Source organism: Solanum lycopersicum, chromosome 6 (genome assembly GCF_036512215.1).
Source record: "Solanum lycopersicum chromosome 6, SLM_r2.1".
Lineage (NCBI taxonomy): Eukaryota > Viridiplantae > Streptophyta > Magnoliopsida > Solanales > Solanaceae > Solanum > Solanum lycopersicum.
Window position 1 is genome coordinate 43,149,412 of NC_090805.1, and position 17,815 is coordinate 43,167,226.

The 17,815-nt window shown below is 31.1% G+C and overlaps 2 protein-coding genes across 4 annotated transcripts; one reads left to right on the forward strand and one right to left on the reverse strand.

The window, feature by feature from the left end:
• Window positions 1–6,311: 6,311 nt before the first annotated feature.
• LOC101253498 (receptor protein-tyrosine kinase CEPR2-like) lies at window positions 6,312–11,116 on the forward strand. 2 transcript variants are annotated; one of them, XM_010324463.3, is made up of 3 exons: window positions 6,312–6,767; window positions 7,774–10,434; window positions 10,536–11,116. In XM_010324463.3, the coding sequence occupies exons 2-3, from the start codon at window positions 7,875–7,877 to the stop codon at window positions 10,907–10,909; spliced, it is 2,934 nt and encodes a 977-aa protein (XP_010322765.1). In that variant the 5' UTR covers window positions 6,312–6,767; window positions 7,774–7,874; the 3' UTR covers window positions 10,910–11,116. The 2 variants fall into 2 exon arrangements, with proteins under 2 accessions (XP_010322765.1, XP_069155404.1); XM_069299303.1 differs by lacking the exon at window positions 6,312–6,767 and adding an exon at window positions 7,002–7,315.
• Window positions 11,117–11,285: 169 nt separating this feature from the next.
• On the reverse strand, window positions 11,286–15,586 carry LOC101253795 (adenylate kinase, chloroplastic). 2 transcript variants are annotated; one of them, XM_004241786.5, is made up of 7 exons: window positions 15,272–15,586; window positions 14,858–14,956; window positions 13,643–13,771; window positions 13,398–13,526; window positions 12,650–12,796; window positions 12,185–12,259; window positions 11,286–11,572 (listed from the first exon to the last, which is right to left on the reverse strand). In XM_004241786.5, the coding sequence occupies exons 1-7, from the start codon at window positions 15,470–15,472 to the stop codon at window positions 11,492–11,494; spliced, it is 861 nt and encodes a 286-aa protein (XP_004241834.1). In that variant the 5' UTR covers window positions 15,473–15,586; the 3' UTR covers window positions 11,286–11,491. The 2 variants fall into 2 exon arrangements, with proteins under 2 accessions (XP_004241834.1, XP_025887362.1); XM_026031577.2 differs by lacking the exon at window positions 13,398–13,526 and having other exon boundaries at window positions 15,272–15,546.
• Between the last annotated feature and the right edge of the window lie 2,229 nt (window positions 15,587–17,815).

Sequence of the window (17,815 nt, forward strand, 5' to 3'; positions counted from 1 at the left end):
TTTTTTTTTCCTTTTTCAATACAGTAACATTGACTTTATTTCATTCTATAGGCTGATCATATATCAAACACCAGAAAATAAGAAGAAAAAAATCACCTTTTTCACATAAATATATTCTTTAAAAAATTATGAAAAATATTTCTCGTATCAAACACACCCTTCATGCTGAATGAAATTAGTAACCTAGCTAAAAAAGTAAGTTGCTGATAGTGTAAAAATTCTTATACCATAAAAAAGGTAAGATAATGAATAAAACATCTAGAGATGTTCAATAACAACAGATTCCCCAACTCAACCACCTAGAACTATGATAGAATTAGAAGTGTTAAATGGGCGGAGCAGATTGGATTGAAATTAGAAATATTAAAATAGGTTGAATAAAAATTTGATTGGGTCTTGATCGATCTAAGTTTCTTTGGGTTCAAATGGGCTAAATACAGATTGGGTTTTAACCCGTCCAATTTGACCCGATTAATCTCAATAATTTAACATATTGATATTTAACTTTTATAATAACAATTTAAATTTTTGTTAAAAAAGCTTCTTGTTAAAAAAGTAATAAATTGATAGATAAATCCCAAAAGAGGTTAAATAGATACTAATTCATATCTTCAATATAGAAACATATTTTAATAAAAAGTTTTAAAACGAGTTGAAATTAGAAATCAATTGAGCGGAATCTTTTCTACCTCTTTGCACAAAAAGAGACTGAGATGACGAAGTGACTCAATTGAGAATTCTCTTCAAATATGTTAAGCTTAAATGAGTTGAGATTAAATTCAATTTAAATTATCTTAAACTCAACCCTTAAAGTTCTTACCGAGTTGAACATATTACCTATATTTAGATTTATTTTTAACACCCATTAAATAGAACAAACATAATAACAAAAATATCAAATTTAAGCTCCGAAAAAGTCATAATAAAAATAATTTTTTCCCTCTAATGTGACTTACGCAGTAATAGAGAAATTTTACAGCAAAAGTACATATGATTACACACTCAATGCATGGCCATTAAATTTTAAAGTAAAGAAGCCACACGTGGGGCATATGATATTAAAGTTTAATTTGCATTAATTAAAATTAACAAGAAAAAGAATGCGTAGCATGTACCATAAATGCAGTAATGTTTCAGCCAAGGGAATAGAAGCTTCAACTAGATTCTGCTTATTCCGTTTTATATTACTTGATCTAGGTTAGTTTGATATAATTCTTAACTTTTTTTCATCGATAGTGTATTATATTAAACTAATTATTATTAATAATATTTAGTTTAATTTAATTTTTTAAAATTGAACGAGTAAAATGAAATATCTATTTCTTATATGAAAATCAAATAATATGAAATAAAGGGAGTATTAATTAATTTATATTCTTTTAAGATGTGAATTCATAACCACTCAACATATACTCATTTAAGCTTGTATTGGAAGAATTTATAACATCTTAGATTAATAAATATTTTAGTTGTAAATAAATAGCTATGTGGGCCTTATGATAGGTCTTGAATTAATTGTAAAATTGAATCATTGAGTGTTACACTAGCCAACATGCGTTAAACATTGTTTTTTTCTAAAGAAAAATAAATTTTATTGAGCTAATTACATTCTATCTTTATAAAAAGCATTAGTCAATTTTAACACGAAAGAAAAGCAAGTACATGTTAAACATTGTTTTTTTCTAAAGAAAAATAAATTTTACTGAGCTAATTATATTCTATCTTTATAAAAAGCATTAGTCAATTTTAACACGAAAGAAAAGCAAGTAAATTCATGTAGAAATTTGTGGCTTTTGTGGTACTTTCTTAATCTATTGCATAAATACTAAGTAATTATTTTAAAGTAATTCATGAGTTTATAATATTATATATAGCACACATAAAACAATTTTTAGTAGTCATTTTCAATCTTTACTACTAATATTCATTTGTGGCTCATGTCTTAATCAATGTATTCATTTTTTCCAGCCCCTTTTTTTGTTCACATTCCATCAATATGGATGTAGGGGTCGCAGCTTCGTTGACATAAGATTCGTATATGCTTTATTTTCTTCAGATTTAAATTTATAAATATCTATCACATAATTTGTAATAAAATCTAATTTTATAGGAAATCATTTTTTTCTATCATAAGTAATCAACATTAAGTTCCTTGTTAAACCTTATATGGTTGTTTAACTATCGACAAGTTAGTATTTCAACTACCGTTTAAAAGTATGAAAATAAAACTGAAAATTAAATATAGTCCACATGATTTTTTTTGACTTTTTTTTTGTAATATAAATTGTATAAACTGATTTGGTTGTTACCTAATTTACTGATTAATTATAATTTTTAACATTAATTTTAGTAAGCTGAAGTAATGATTAAAATCTACTATAGACTATTCTTGTAATATAATCAAAACACACTGGACCAATAAAATCATTTTTCCTAAGATGGTCAAACAGCTAATCAAAATCAAGCAGCTCAACTATATCATAATTTAGTAATAAAAAATAATAACTATTTTGTAGCTAACAAATTTAACTATTCTAATGTATGATTATTAATTAACTTACTAATAATAATTTAGCTTGCGCCTACGTACGTACTTTATCCTGTTTATATAAAGGAATAATATTTGTAGTAAGCAACCAAATTCTCTTTTAGTTAATACTAATTAACATTACTTTAATTAACAATTTCTATATAATATTAAAAATTATTTAGCCAAACAACTTAATTTCCGGTCAAAATTAGTCAGTTGAGTTTGTTGTTCGATGAAAACGACACAGCATAAGCTTATATAGTAAACACAAATTGAATTTAGTTAAGTAGGAGATTAATCAACTTAAATTCTTTAGTTAATGCTATTTCTAAATAAATATTTTCCTATATTAAGTGAAATATGTGTTTATGAAAGAAAGAAAAGATTAGCGTAACTAATTAGACTAACATCGTTGATTTGGGAAAGTATAAATGACAAAAAAAGAAAACAAGGTTAATACATTATTAGTTGATGTACGATTATCATTTAATAACATTTTAGGCAAATCTTGTGTAGACATCACAAATGTTTATTCTAAAAAAATATATGTATATATCACACGTGAAAATCGACAGAAGTTTGAACGGTTTAGAAGTTAAAGACGACATATAACTCACGTTTTATTTGAATCATCAAAACATTTTCTCCAAAAAAAAAATAACTTCTCTAATAAAATAGGAAAAATAAATTATGCAAGTAAAATTTTAAATTTATTATCTCCTCCTTATATGTGTCCAATGTTCCGACCTAACCCCCACCCTGACTATTACACCTCAACCTTATCGTAGTATTTTGTTAGATTATAATTCGAAAAACTCAATTTCCTAGTGGTGAAGGAAGATAAGCATCAAGTCTATTTAGGCCAAAAAACATGTCATCAATCCCAAAAAATAAGATATAAACAAGACTATTTTATTTTATTTATTTGTGTACAAAAGGACGTTTTCGACTCTAAATGGTTATAAAGAAAACAAAGTTTCTAGGAATTAAATTTCCAAAAAGGAAAATACGTAAATGAAATGAGGTTTAGAACATTAGGCCTTTTGCTAACGTTGAAGGCTGAAATTCCAAAACTAATTTTACCATATTATTCATCCTGTTATTTTATTTTTTCTTAAAATTTTAGCTAGGGATTAGATTGAGAAACTTAAAATTGTAAATTAAAACATGGGAAAAAGGATAAATATGTCCGAATTATTAGAAATGGTATGCACACACCTTTTATTATATTATTGGGATATTGGTGCATTAACCGTCCATAACTAGAGCATATATGTCTTTCACTCTAACAGAAGACTAAATGAGAACACGTGACACAATCTTATCCGTCGACTTGATATTTGAAAATGTCGGGTCGATGAATAAGATTATGAAACGTGTATAATGGATGGTATCTCCATACCATTTATGATAGTTCGGGGGTATATTTGTCCTTTTTCATTAAAATATAGATACAAATATTTAGTGTGATTCACATGTATCTGAGATACATACAAATTTCGCTTGGCTCCCTCTCTAATTTCACTCACCTTTTTTTCTATTTTTTATATTTGTAATAGCAAAAATACATATATCTAGGTGAAAGATACGTAAAAGAAAACTCTTAGTTAATAGTAATATATGTAATATTTTTAAAATATAAGTTATAATAATATGTTCCTAATTAATAGTAACATACCTAGTATTTCAATTTTTTTTAAAAAAAAATATATAATTGTTTTTCCATATAGTAGGGCTTGAACAAATTTGTATGTGAGATTTGCTTGATTAGGTATGTATATGAAACTGCATATTAAAAATAGAAAAAAAAATATTGAGTGAAAGCTTGCAAGAAATATTTCAAGAAAATTGGGAAAATAAAATATTCAAGAAAATAATGGCTAAAAAAAGGTACGATAAATTGTGAAGCAGAAAGTTGATGAAGTGAAAGCTTAGCATATCATAAAATTGTGTGGTGTTGGATAATATCTCACACACACATTATATTATTCATATCTCAATAATATTTTACATTGACTTCCAGTCAACCCTACATAACTACTATAAAATATTGCATGTATGGTCCCCCATTCCTAACCAACAATCCGATAACAAAAACACACCGATTGTGATAGAACGGTAAGTATTTTTTAAATTGAATTTTATTTATATAGTAGCAATATAAACATTCTATGTGAAATTTTTGATGATTAAATGCTAGGTCTGTTATATGTAGTAGACTATATAAACATCTTATATGAAATTATTTAATGTAAATCTAAATTTAGTTAAATTCAAACTAATAAACATACATTGAACACCAAGTAATTAAAAAAAACTAAAAATATTATTAACTTTGATTAAAAAAAAAATTGAATAACTTTTTATTGTTTGGTTACACTAAAATATCTTTTAGAAAAGAAATACTCAAATCAAAAAGGATTTATAACAATTGGTCTAATCAATAGTTAAACATTATAATCAATTTTGTACTCAAATTTACTACACTATAGTTAAGTTTTAATACCTGTTTTATCGAGAGAGAAAAAATGTCATTCTTGAATCAAACATACACAACAACAAAAAAAGTTACGATTCAAAATTGAAATATGATCATTTTATTTCTTAAAATAGAACTTTTAACAAAAGAAAAAAACATAATTAATACGAAAAAGGTAAGTTTATAATCGTGAAGATTTTAATAAATTTTTGAAACATCAAGTATTGATTTTGGCTTTTTAAATATGGTAAAGATATTATATTCAATCCATATATGAAATAATGAAACTAATTTTTTGAAAAAAGAACTTAAAGTAGTAGTAACTTTAGCCTGTAGAATATCTCTCATATCTTTTGAGATTTTGGGATCAGTGACTGTACTACGTTGATCTAAATTAGTAAAAATATTTGAAGAGCATAACCCCATAAATTAGATAGATTTTAGGATTATTATATCCAATGATAAAGAAAATTATGTTTACGTATGTATTGCAATTTGATTTATTATTGTAGAAAGTTATCTATATTAATTTTTTCCTTAAAATTACTAATTCTATTTATATTATCTATAGCTGTGGTGAATTAGACATTTAATACGTACGAATGGTTAATTTCAGATATTAGCTAGCAAAAAGAGTTGTAATCCGTAATATACAATAACAATAATATATTTAATGAAATTTCATAAAGTGAGTCTAAAGAAGGTAAAGTGTATGCACGTTATTATTACCTCATCGAGGTGGAGAGAGTATCACTAAAAAAATCACTCAAAACTAAATCGATAATCAAAAGAAAACAAGATAGTAATAACAAAAAGAATTGTAATATAAAATTTAGGTTTAAAAAAAAAACGATTTCACCTTTATTTCTAAGACTTGAACTCAAAAACTATGGAATTCACTTGTTAATTCCCTCTTTTTCCTTGAAGGCCTAAAAAAGAATCTATTCATATACAGTTGATTCTCGAACAATAAATCTAATATCAATATCCTATTACTCTCTAAAAAAAATCACTCAGAACTAAATCGATAATTAAAAGAAAACACGACACTAATAACAAAAAGAATTGTAATATAAGATTTAGATAGAAAAAAATCTATTACACCTTTATTTTTAAGACTTAAACTCAAAAACTATGGAATTCACTTGTTAATCCTCGCTTTCTCTTTGAAGGCCTAAAAAAAAATTTATTCATATATAATTGATTCTCAAACAATAAATTTAATATCAATATTCTATTAAAACTTGACCAAACATCTAACACTTGCGAATATATAAAAGTGTAACTCCTCACAAAATGAGTAGGTCTTAATCTCAACCAAAGTATTCTAAAAAGCTTTTATTCATTTTTTGTCACCTTCTTGTTGCATAACTCACCTTCATACAATATTGTTTTCTTTCATTAATTAATCATTTGCACTAATTAACACCCCCCCCCCCCCCTCCACCCCCCAAACACACACTTTTGCCTTATCTCTTCTTCTTGTCTTTTCTCAAATCATTTTGTGTTCCTACTAAAACCTTATTTTTCTATAATCACTAAATAGACTAAAAACCAACAAACTCTTCATTCAGAAACTTCTTTTTCTTTTATCTATTTCTGGTGACTGACACTGCAAATTCCCATTTTCCCTTTAGAGGGGTCTCATTCAAATTTTTGAATTCTTTTGGGTATTCAAGAAAACAAAAAAGTTTGAAGCTTTCTGCCTCTTTATGTGTGAATAAATAAGAGAAACAGAAAATCATCTTACTATTTCAGGTATAACTCTTGTTTTCTTTAAGCCTTGTTCATTTGTTAGTCTTTTAATTACATAAAAATTCAAACTTTATGTGTTATATGAGTTATCAGATGATTCTTTGACACGCGTTTGGCCATAGATTTTAGATGGTATTTTGAAAATTTATATTCGTATCTGTTTGGCCATGAAATTTGATATATTTGGACTTTTGGAATTTTCGCTCGTAAAACTTCAAAATCTATAATCAAACCGGACCTAAAAGATGCATGTCACTGTGATCTTTATGAAAGTTTACTTTTTTGTTTCTATGGATATCTCTGTTTCTGTTAAATTATGAAAGCTGTTTGTTTTATGTCAATTAGTTGATTTCCATGTTCCTTGTTTGCCTATTGTAGTTTGCTATAACTTTCTTGGAAAAAAAGTTGTTTTGTTATTGTTACAAATATAGAAATCCAAGATTTCAATATTGTTGGTTATATTCCTAGTATTCTTGCAATTATGTTTCGAAGGGTCTCTCAAAAACAATCGTTCTACCTACCCCAGATTCCACACTTATGAGATCACACGGGTATGTTGTTAGTTCTTTGTTTGGTTATATTCCTATCTAATTTTTTTGGGGAGTAAATGAGTATCTTCTTTCATAACCTGGACAGACTGTAAAATAAGGTGAAACTATTATATTTTGAGTCACTTTAAAGGGAGATAATTAAATTTTTATATAGTGTAATTCACAACTAAATGGGAAATTGACATCTTAACATAAGTTAATTTCCTTCCCAACCCCACCCAACAATCCCATCTTTTATAATCTAGAATTCCTGTATCTGTAAGTTTTCTTTTTCTTGAACTGCAATTTTTATTTCATGTTGGAAAGTTATATGAAGTACATGACAAACATTTTGTTAGGTATACAACACTTTTTAAAAAGACAACTTTTTTATATTGGGATATGAGTATTATCTTGTTTTTTTAATATACCACTTATCTTAGTTTTTGGTTTCTGAGTTTCCACTGTTTTTCTTTCAGCTGTTTCTTGGATGGACACCCATCATGGCAATAATGGAGTTCTTGATTGGATTTGTGTCCCCTCTTTGAAATGACCCTTTTGCCCTTCTCAAATTTCAAGAATGGCCAGAATCCAAAAACTCCAAAACTCCCTCTCAATTCTTGCTGTTTTTTTGTTTTTGAATTTTTTTGTCCAGCCATGTAAGTCCTTAACATCAGAAACTGAGGCTCTTTTGCATTTCAAAGAGCAGCTTAATGACCCTTTGAATTACTTGGATTCTTGGAAGGACTCAGAATCTCCTTGCAAGTTCTATGGAATTACATGTGATAAAAATACTGGTCTTGTTATCGAAATTTCGCTTGATAATAAATCGCTTTCCGGGGTGATATCACCTTCAATCTTTTCACTCAAAAGTCTCACTTCTCTTGTGTTACCTTCAAATGCACTATCAGGGAAACTTCCTAGTGAAGTTACCAACTGCACCAGTCTCAGAGTCTTGAATGTCACAGTAAATAACATGAACGGAACGATACCTGATTTGTCTAAGTTGACTAACTTAGAAGTGTTGGACTTGTCGATTAACTACTTTTCCGGGGAATTCCCATCTTGGGTTGGAAATATGACTGGTTTGGTTGCGCTAGGCCTCGGAGATAATGACTTTGTTGAATGTAAAATTCCTGAGACTCTTGGGAATTTAAAGAAAGTGTATTGGCTTTACCTGGCAGGTTCAAATTTGACAGGAGAAATCCCGGAATCCATTTTTGAAATGGAGGCACTAGGTACATTGGATATTTCAAGAAATCAGATTTCTGGGAATTTCTCTAAGTCAGTAAGCAAGCTGAAAAAATTATGGAAAATTGAGCTGTTTCAGAATAAGTTGACAGGGGAACTTCCTGTAGAACTGGCAGAGCTCTCTCTTTTGCAGGAATTTGATATCTCTAGCAACCATATGTATGGGAAGCTGCCTCCAGAAATTGGGAACCTGAAGAAGTTAACAGTTTTTCATGTATTCATGAATAACTTCTCTGGTGAAATTCCTCCTGGTTTTGGAGATATGCAGCATCTTAATGGCTTTTCCGTGTACAGGAACAATTTTTCTGGGGCATTTCCAGCAAATCTTGGTCGGTTTTCGCCCCTGAATAGCATAGACATATCTGAAAACAAGTTTACTGGTGGATTCCCAAAGTACTTGTGCCAAAATGGGAACCTGCAGTTTTTGCTAGCTATTGAGAACAGTTTCTCAGGGGAGTTTCCGAGTACTTACTCGTCGTGCAAGCCTTTACAGAGATTGAGGGTCAGTAAGAATCAACTTTCTGGGAAAATTCCCAGTGATGTATGGGGACTTCCAAATGTACTGATGGTGGATTTCAGTGATAACGAATTCAGTGGAACTATGTCCCCGGAAATTGGGGCTGCTACTAGCCTGAATCAGTTGGTATTATCAAATAACAGATTTTCAGGTGAGCTTCCAAAAGAACTTGGGAAACTCACACAGTTGGAAAGGCTTTACTTGGATAACAATAACTTCTCGGGTGCAATACCTTCTGAACTTGGAAAACTAAAGCAAATTTCATCTTTGCATTTGGAGAAAAACTCATTCTCCGGGACTATCCCATCAGAATTGGGTGAATTTTCTAGGCTTGCAGACCTGAATCTTGCTTCAAATCTTCTTACAGGTAGCATTCCCAATTCCTTATCAATAATGACCTCTTTGAACTCTCTGAATCTTTCACACAACAGACTCACTGGTACAATACCAACTAGCTTGGACAATCTGAAGCTGTCTTCATTGGATCTCTCTAACAACCAGCTATCAGGAGAGGTATCATTAGATCTTTTAACGCTGGGAGGAGACAAGGCATTAGCTGGTAACAAAGGACTTTGTATCGACCAAAGCATCAGATTCTCGATCAACTCAGGCTTGGACAGTTGTGGTGGAAAGGCTGCTAAACATAAGTTAAACAAACTAGTGGTATCTTGCATTGTGTTGCTTTCCTTAGCGGTTCTAATGGGTGGCTTATTGCTCGTCAGTTACCTAAACTATAAGCATAGTCATGACATAGACGATGAAGAAAAACTGGAGCAAGCCAAGGGAACAAATGCAAAATGGAAGCTTGAGAGTTTCCACCCTGTGGAATTTGATGCAGATGAAGTCTGTGATTTCGATGAGGACAATTTGATCGGAAGTGGAGGTACAGGAAAAGTTTATCGGTTAGACTTGAAGAAAGGTTGTGGAACAGTAGCTGTGAAGCAGCTGTGGAAGGGGATCGGTGTGAAAGTTTTGACAAGGGAAATGGAAATCTTGGGGAAAATCAGGCACAGAAATATAGTTAAGTTGTATGCCAGTCTAATGAAAGAAGGTTCAAATATCTTGGTTTTTGAGTACTTGCCAAATGGTAATCTTTTCGAGGCACTACACCGAGAGATCAAGGCTGGCAAACCAGAACTAGATTGGTACCAGAGATATAAAATAGCCCTTGGAGCTGCAAAAGGAATTGCTTATCTGCATCATGATTGTTGCCCTCCTATTATTCACAGAGATATCAAATCAACCAACATTCTACTTGATGAGTATTATGAAGCAAAAGTTTCAGATTTCGGGGTTGCAAAAGTTTCAGAAATTTCTTCTAGGGGATCCGAGTTCAGTTGTTTTGCAGGTACTCATGGTTACATGGCGCCTGGTAAGTCTCAACAAAGCCTTAAATTCAGTTACCATTTTGTCTCTACTTGTTACTTTTCATCCTTGAATTTGCATTTACCTTCCTATATGTTTGCTCGACAGAAATAGCATACACTCTCAGAGTGACAGAAAAGAACGACATTTACAGCTTTGGTGTCGTGCTATTGGAGCTAGTAACTGGAAGAAAACCAATAGAAGAAGCCTATGGAGAAGGAAAAGACTTGGTCTACTGGACCTCAACTCATCTAAATGACAAGGAAAGCATTAACAAAGTTCTTGATCAAAAGGTGGTATCTGACCTTGTTCAAGATGAAATGATCAAAGTGTTGAGAATTGCCACACTTTGTACTACTAAGCTTCCTAATTTGCGTCCCAGCATGAAAGAGGTTGTCAATATGCTCGTCGATGCTGAACCCTTGACGTTTAGATCTTCAAGCAAATCTGAGAAAAAAGGGAACAATTTTTCTGAGGTCTAGTTTCTCTTTTTTTTATATTGGGGTTTCCCTGTTGATAGTTGCTCTGTAGTATAATTCTCAAGTTAGTGTTAGGTATCTGATATACATAAATTTATACCATGTGATGTGATATTCCACTTTCTTTATGTAAAAGTTCGAATTGTGTAAGATAAAATGTACTTTTTTTCTGCTGTGATTGGAAACTTCAGAAGTTGGATTAATCAGAAATCTGGGTATTTATGTCCATGATTAAGAGTCCCAAATAGGCAAAAATACATGAGATATGTTGAGTACATAAATAAGCAGGTCTTACACCCTAATGACGTCTTAAAGCCGGATAGGTGTAAACTCGAAGCTAACAATATCACTAGCGAGCTGGGCCTTACAACAAAACAAGTTTTGTAGTAAACTTTGAATCTGATTCAATGAATATCCACATAGATAGTTGGAAGCAAATACGATATACATAAACATTTCATACATTTGTATAAGAGGGATAGCAACCAACAATGTTACTCTTTTGTCTTCGATGATCCTCCTGAGTATTACATGGTACATTCTGCAGATTTTTCCTGATCTCTATGACATTACGGTTCCAAATCTTCACTCCTTTGCTTCAAGAAGTTGAGTTAATGCACCATCAATTTGAGCAAATACTTCCTCTTTGGAAACGCTCCCGTCCACCTGAAATTAAAATAGCTCAGAGAAGATGGAAGTTTTAACACCAGGAAATGATAACAACACGATCATGCACGCGTATGGAAAGAAAGAACATACAGTATCCTTGTTCATTGAAGAGGGAAGGGGAGTCCTTGATTAAGTATATTTCCCCCCAGATTGATTAGTATGAATGTAATACTCAAAAGGATTTACTCTTCCTTTAGCTTATTGAGTAAATTTTAAGATAAAAGAGGATGTATAGCCCTTTTGCTTTGGCTTTCCTTTGTTTTACAACTGTTATGAGGAAGGATGACCTGGATGAACTGAAGATAATTTAAAGTAATCATTTTGTAACCTACATGTCAAACAACGAAATTTTATAACCATATCATTGTTCTTTTGCCAAATAGAAAACCAAACTACTTTCTCATCGAACCATTTCCACCGAGTCCCTTCCACATTGTCTTTTATGGACTATATTCCTGTTAACCAAGACCTTGTAAACCATCAAACAACCCAATAAACTATGAATCAAGTATATAAGGAATGATTCCACACTTTGATGGTGACTGATGAGTGTTTCAATCTGCATTCCCGAGTGAAGCAACTGCACCACATCTGTGGCAAAAAGAATACCTGGAATATAGTATCTTTGTACATTGAGAGAACTGATTCCACATTTTGACGGTGAGTGTGCAGACGCAGCTTCACCTGTAAACGGTAAATTGAAAAAGAAATTAGACAAAAATGAAGCTGATCACACAACATTATTTATAATGTTATAGAAACCTATACTTAAGTCAGTTATCTACAAAGCGACTTGAGTAAGCAAGGGAAAAGGACAGCAAGAATGATAAAGGAAATAGCTAAAAGAAAGATTTAGTTGAAAATGGAAATTTCGAGACCTGCAACAAAATTTCCAGGAGGAGAATAGATTAAAATGGTTTGATTAGAAGGTCAAGAAATGACCAATGGGACAAACGGTAGGCTTCCACCAAATAAGAATTAAAAAAGTTTACGTGATTTAAAAGCTTCATACAAAAGGAAAAGCCCTACAGCAGTTGTAGCAACAATAATGTACGTATTCATGCATTAACATGCCTTTTCTTCTGTATCATCAAAGCGCTGGGTAAGCCTTGCAGCGATTTCATCGGTCTCTGGCGGAGAATACTTCAAATGGTATATTCTCCCAGTTACAGGATCTAGTCTACGGCCAACCACTCTCTCAACAAGTATCTCTTCAGGTACCTATCATTTACAATATAACGTGTTCCTGTTAAAAGTTAAAACATTGGTTGATGACTCGATGAAGGTGCATTTATTCTGAAACCTCTTGCAGTTTAATATACGACATGTGAAACAAAAAAGAATCAGAAAAAACTAATCATATTTAAAATAAGGAAAAAAATAATTTTTTTTTGGTTATTTGTAAGTTGTAATCTTGGTACTAACGAATCACAGTATTCAGTCAAGCCCACTAAACCTCCAACTGATAGTATCAGCTTTTGGTCCCTCAACTGATAAATTCCATGAAAGTACAACTATTAAACCATACAACTATTCACCTTTTATGCTAAGAAAGTTATTTTGATACTCTTTTGCATTTTAAGGAAGTAATCTGACTCTTGTAGGGAAATATGCTAGAGGAGGAACCAAAAGCGCACAGTTCTCTCAATTGAAGGCTAAAATTAGGTTTTCACAGACCAAAAGCACAGTTTTCCCGTTCAAAGATTTTTTCAGGTAAATTTTAAATGCAGGATACTCTATGTTGATCCTTTTCATCCTCTTAAGGCTTTAACTAGAAAGAGATTGAGAACACAATCAGAGGATATCAATAGCAGAACCTCACTTCCAGAAGAATGAAAAGGTTTGGCTGGAACTCTTTGAGAGCTACTGCTTGAGACAAGCTCCGAGGATATCCATCTAAAAGCCAACCCTTTTCTTGAGAGTCTGGACACATCAACCGCTCTTTGACCATCTAAAACAAGGAATCAACAAATCACATATGAATAAAACACTCTTTCTAATGATCTCTTTCAACCTTTAAAATAGCATGCTAACAAAAGCAGGAACCAGTTTGCCAGGTAAACCTACCGTTACAACTATCTCGTTTGGTACCAATTGTCCTTTATCCATATACTCCTTTGCTCTCCTCCCATTTTCAGTGCCTGCAGCAATTTCAGCCCTCAATAAATCTCCAGCAGCAATATGCACCAAATCGTACTGCATATATGAGCTCACGGTATTCAATTTATTACTTCTCACAGGGTAATACATAACAAGGAAAATGGGTAATTAAGGTAGCAACTAACATCGACTGCAACTAGAGACATTTTTTGAAATGGAACATCAAATGCTACTAGCAACATACCTTTTTACAACTACATGTTAAACAAGGGAAGGAATAAGGAGCATGGAAATCAAACTAAAGCTAAATCAATCAAGAAATGTGAAGAATGTGAGTTCAAGTAGCAGGGACTTGCTAATAATTAAGATAAAGTTGATTATAATATGGACAATTTCGGCTGAAGGAAATATTACAAACCCACCAATGAGAATTTAGAGGAACCAGATGAGAATTCATAATAAACAAGATAAAGAGGCTAGGGAACAAGGTACCAGTGAATTGTAAGAGAATACACATAGGAGACATACATGTTATGCTAAGGAAATAACGTAAATATATGGAACAGCTGAACAGATGCTAGTAAGATGCTTTTCAAGACAAATCTGATAACTGGACAAATTTACATGATGATTTTAGTTTACAAGAGTGCAGATAAATCTGATAATTCTGCTTTTTTAGGCTGTGGTAAAAGAGGTGTATCACCCTGTGACTTATACTAGATATACAACATGCATAGCTAATACTGGTATTAACCATGCCGGTATTGTCAATCAGTGTATAACAATCCCCACATACCAGTTCTTGTGTTATCAGTCTACGAACCAAATGGAGTAAGGGTCAAGTCATAAGAGGTCCTGGGTAGAATGATACCAGTAATATGGTAAAAAACTGGTCCTCAAATTTAGAAACACCCATGGTCAGAAGTCATGAATGGAAGTATACCTCTATATTGTACAACCTGGTCTATAACACACATATTAGTGGAAATTGGGACGATTTATATTAGTAGATAAACTTTCAAGAATAGAGATTTCATATTCAGAATTATAAAACCAAAATCCCAATGGATCATCATCCATTCCAAAAAGAGAAACCTACATAGAACAGCATAAAGATAATTCAAACATAAAAGATCATAACAACCAACTTGTCCCTATGAAGAAAAAAAAAAGAACCATTACCTTCTTGGTAATGAGCTCGCATTGCGTTCCTTTACCAGAAGCAGGAGCTCCCGATATCATTACCCTCAAAGGTTCTTGCTTTTTCGCAGATCCCACAACCTAAATCACAAAAATACAATTCAATCACTAATCAAGTTTCCCTTTTTGGCTAAAACTCAGCCACTACACAAAGCCATACCAAAAAAACAATCAATCAACTACATCTCAGTCCCAAACTAAAGTCTAACTCTTTCAAGTCATCTCATTCGATTGAGCATGAAATATATTGTAAACCAACAGCTGCGTAGTAAAACTCTTCAATATACATTTATGTTCAATACAACCTATTACTAATTTCAAATTCTGGGCTCACTTTTCTAAACTCAAAATTGAACGTGAAAATCAAAAGGGTGTCAAAAGAATTGCAAGACGTACCAAGAAACTGGGACAATCCGGTGATTGGGTTTTCCGGCATTGAGTTTGGAGAAGGGTATGATTGGAATAAAGTGAATATTTTTTAGAAAATGGCAACTGGGAAGTAAAGGGGAGCTCAAGAGAAGAAGAAATTGGTGATGAGTAAGGCTTGTTAGGCTTTGAAGAGACTGTTGAGAAGCTCAATGAACAGCACGAAGCCATGGCGCTTCTGCTCCGTGCTAAATAGAGATCTCAGTGTTTTTCTTTTTTTCTTTTACAATTTGTAGGGTTAAAGGCTCCAACGCCTATAAATAGAAGGTTCTTATTTATGGTAGCTAGTTAGGGATAATTTGGTACACTTAATTATTAGTTATATAATTATTTCACATATTGGTAAAATAATAACTACCTTCTCCGGTAATTTATACATTGTTTTTATTATGTCAGTTTTCAAATTACAAATCAAATATTAATTTGTCTATAAATAATTTACCAAACATAGTATAGCGTACTCATAGCTCATCTATAACAAACTACTTCAACGATCCCTTAAGAATTAGTATACGTAACTCTTAACAAATTTAAAAAGGTTAGAGTGGCCTCTAGACGAACAATATGAGAGAAGTGAGACTAAGATAATTTTGATATGTGAAGAGGAGATGTGATGATGCCTTAATGAAGAAGCGCGAGAGACTGGTTTGGTTACAAGGCGTAAGCGGAGGAGTAGAAGGTAGGTTGAATTTAATTTTTTTTTTGAGAGAGAGGTGGTTAAACAAGAAATGGTGTATCTTCTTAGAACTGGGACATGACTCTGGATAGGAAGGAGCGGAGGTCACATATTAGGATAGAAGGTCAGTAGAAATTGAGTGATGTTTTGTCTTTGTGAAGATTGTTGCCTAATACTAGTCGTACACTCGTAGTTCTTGTCATATATTGTTTATTGTGTTTCAATTATAAAGTTATTTTGTTGATGTTATTGTTTCTTTCTTGTAAATTAAACTCTACAATATTTTTCTTATTAACTGATATGTTTTCTTACTTCTTCTTCTTGTAGTTTGTTGATGCACTTGAAACGAGAAACTTTCTAAATGATAAAGTCTACATACACTCTATCATTCAGAAACTCACTTAGGGGGCGTTTGGAAGGATGTATTGAAAGAAATAATCCATGTATTAGATGTGGTATAATTTAATACTGTGTTTGGTAGGAATGTAAGCCTATGTATAAATAATCCATGGATTAGTTAATACATCCCACATGGTATTATGTGATGTATTGCTAATACCTTCCATTTGGAGGTATTAGCTCTAATACCATGGACTATTCTAGGTAAAGACAAAAATACCCCTCAAATCCTTTTAATATTTAATTTATTTTTTTGATTTTATATTTTATATTTATACTAATAAAGTTATTTAAATAAATTAGCTTACAACTTTTATTATTTAGATATAATTTTTTGTTTCTAAAATATGAATTACTTAATCTATTTATTATTAATATAAAATATTATAATCCGACTAATATGTTAATGTTGATGTATGAATTTAAGAACAATTCCAAGTAAAATATTGTCTCTTAATGAAAGTTCATTAAAAATTACACAAGTAGTCTAAAACAAGAGTGTGTATACATATATACACACACATACATCTCGAGTATAAAAATAGTTTAATTTATTTTTCTATATTTATTTTATATTTTTATTTTATTTTATGATAAAGAGTTTTTTAAAATTTATTGATACAAAACAAAGTTCAATAAATTTTCTCTATAATCATTATAGTTGTGTGACCTTTTGAGTTATTAACTCTAATTTATTAAGATGACAATTATTTACTCTCAAATAATTTAAGTGAGAAAATAGTGAACATGACAATAAAATTTTTATTCTCCTAACTAATTAAAAATGTTATAAAAAAATAATATTCTCCGTTAATTATCTACTTTGACTCAATTACACGAAATATCTCATAATAACTCTAGGGTATAATTGGAAAGTTTTTTTAAAAAAAAAACATTTAAATCACACACAAAATTAGATAAGAAACAATGAACCAAACATTTCGTAAAAATAATCCCTGCATTACTAAGCCCTGCATTGCTAATCCCTGCATTATTCATTTTTGTACCAAACGACCCCTTAGTGGCATACCTCATTGGGTATGTTGTTGTGATTCTTTAACAAATTTGTATTTAACGTAAATTATTTATTTATCATTTTCAAATTTCTTAAATATAAAAATAAAAATCTCTTGTGAAAAATGTAAAATTTACATACAATACAACAAAGTTGAATTTCAAGTTAGGGCTATTCAAACTCGAATCGAAAAAATATTATTGATTTATATGTAATGAATATTTAATCAGTAACTTTTTTGAATGGTTATGATTATTTTAATATAGATCATCGTCGATTCTTAACAGTTTGAGCTTTTTTAACGAGTCAACTAATAACCCGCTAGTAAATTATATTTATATCATTAGTATATAAAATCCTTGACATGAGGTTTAGTTTATTTCAATCAGTCTTAAACTCTCTATTATTCTAAAATGTGTTAGTG